At 56.4% G+C, this 1,915-nt stretch overlaps 1 protein-coding gene across 1 annotated transcript in view; it reads right to left on the reverse strand.

Annotated features, from left to right (window-relative positions):
- LOC104408330 (gamma-aminobutyric acid type B receptor subunit 1-like) overlaps positions 1-1,915 on the reverse strand; it is a gene marked incomplete at both ends in the record, with an annotated part of 3,727 nt that overhangs the window by 1,313 nt on the left and 499 nt on the right. Inside the window, 4 exons of the mRNA XM_010017891.1 lie at positions 48-164; positions 462-594; positions 813-963; positions 1,064-1,141. Of these exons, the coding sequence (XP_010016193.1) occupies positions 48-164; positions 462-594; positions 813-963; positions 1,064-1,141 (479 nt within the window). The remainder of the gene's footprint in view (positions 1-47; positions 165-461; positions 595-812; positions 964-1,063; positions 1,142-1,915) is intronic.

The following is a 1,915-nucleotide window of genomic DNA, read 5'->3' on the forward strand; positions in this document are numbered from 1 at the left end:
GCACCCCCACTGGGCTCCTCCTGACCCCATCCAGGTCTTCTCCTCACCTTCCTCTTCTCCTTCTTCTCCTCCTTCTTGGTGAAGACCGTGTGGACCCACCAGATCTTGGTGAACATGCTCCCATAGGCCAGGCTGAAGCCGAGACCCAGGAGCCACAGTCGTGCCTATGGAGGGGGCAGGAGGTGGGATGGGGTGGTTGGACCTCCCCATCCATGTGGACCCACCACCAATGGAGGGAAAGCACCACCCATGGACCTCCATCGGCCATCTCCTTTGGATGCCCCCATCTGTGTCCCCTCCATCTCCATCCACTGGCGGCATCTCCAATGTTCCTCCTCTGGTTGTCCCCATCCCCTGGTGGCATCTCCAACACTTCCCACCCCCCCCACCCCTGTCCATCCCCACCTTGTGGTTGTCTCCATGTGCTTGGACCCACAACTGAGACCCCACCACGTCCATACCTGGCACACGAAGGGGAACAGCCCTGGTCCAATGTGGTAGCCATCAAGTCCAAGGGGGTAGACAGCGGCCAAGGCCAAGGTGCACCCAACGGCCGTCATGTTGTTCAGGTATGGTTGGGAGTTCTGGATGTACCTGTAGGAGAAGCCTTGGTGGCACCTGAAGGTCCTACAGGGCTATCTCCAGCCTTGGTGGCACCTGAAGGTCCTACAGGGCCATCTCCAGCCTTGGTGGCACCTGAAGGTCCTACAGGGCCATCTACAGCCTTGGTGGTACCTGAAGGTTCTACAGGGCCATCTCCAGCCTTGGTGGCACCTGAAGGTCCTACAATGAAAACCATGGACACCACTGACCTGACATGTCCATTGTAGATGTTGAAGGCCAAGCAGATGATGGCCAAGAGGATGCCCAATGAAGCCAACACGGAGACGGAGATGAAGAGCTTCTGGGACAGGAAGCGGAAGGTGGTGATGACTTTGGTGTAGTCAGCTGGTGGGGTACCTCCTGTAGACCCCATATCACCATTAGGTGACCATGGGAAGGGTCTTCTCCACCCATCCCCATAGCAGGAACCTGCCGAAAACCCGTTGGTGGCCCCACTCACCAATCCACTTGTCGTTGTTGTACCAGGACAGGTTGTCCTTGGTGCTGTCGTAGTAACCGATCTTCTTGTAGACACCTCCTATGGTAGAAGAAGACACGGGCCAGGTTGGCAGGAGGTCCCTCATCCATCACCCCTCACACCCCAGAGGGTCACAACGGGGCTGGAGGAACCTCTGAGGGTCACCATCCACGTAGCGTTTGGATGGAGACTCCATCATCTCTTTGGGCACCAGCACCATGGAGAAGTGGTTCTTCATGGTCAGCTGGAGCTCCAGTCCCAGCAGCACCATGGACCTTCACTGGGTGCTCCCCATTAGACCTCTTCTACTGGGGAGACCAGAACTGGCCCCATCTCTCACTGGGGATCAGCAGAGGGTCATGGTCATCTCCTCGACCTTCTCCACTGCTATTTAGCTTAGGACCGTGGTCATTGTGGTCATCGTGGTCATCTTCTGGTTGACCCCCAGCTTGTCCCAGTGCCTGGAGCTGCTCCTGAAGCTCTTCCCTTTGTTGAACCTCATGGGGTTCCTCACACTTTGCTTCTCCAGCCCATCAGGAAGGACCTTGATCTGGAGACCTGGAGCCACCACCGGGCTCCCCAGTCCAAGAGACCTACTGGAGAGCATCCAATGAAGAGCCATGATGATGATGATGACGATGGGTCTGGAGCTCCATAGGACCATCAAGAACCACTTCTTCATAGTGGAGGAGACCAAGCATGGCCAGGAGGTGTCCAAAGAGGTGCCACAAAAGGTCTCCACTGCTCCATCACTCAGTTCATTGTTCGTGTTGAACACGACTGGTCCCACCATTGACCCTTGAGGTTCTCCATTGGCGATTGGCCTCCAAATAG

This window comes from Nestor notabilis, unplaced genomic scaffold (genome assembly GCF_000696875.1).
Source record: "Nestor notabilis isolate BGI_N333 unplaced genomic scaffold, ASM69687v1 scaffold25347, whole genome shotgun sequence".
Lineage (NCBI taxonomy): Eukaryota > Metazoa > Chordata > Aves > Psittaciformes > Psittacidae > Nestor > Nestor notabilis.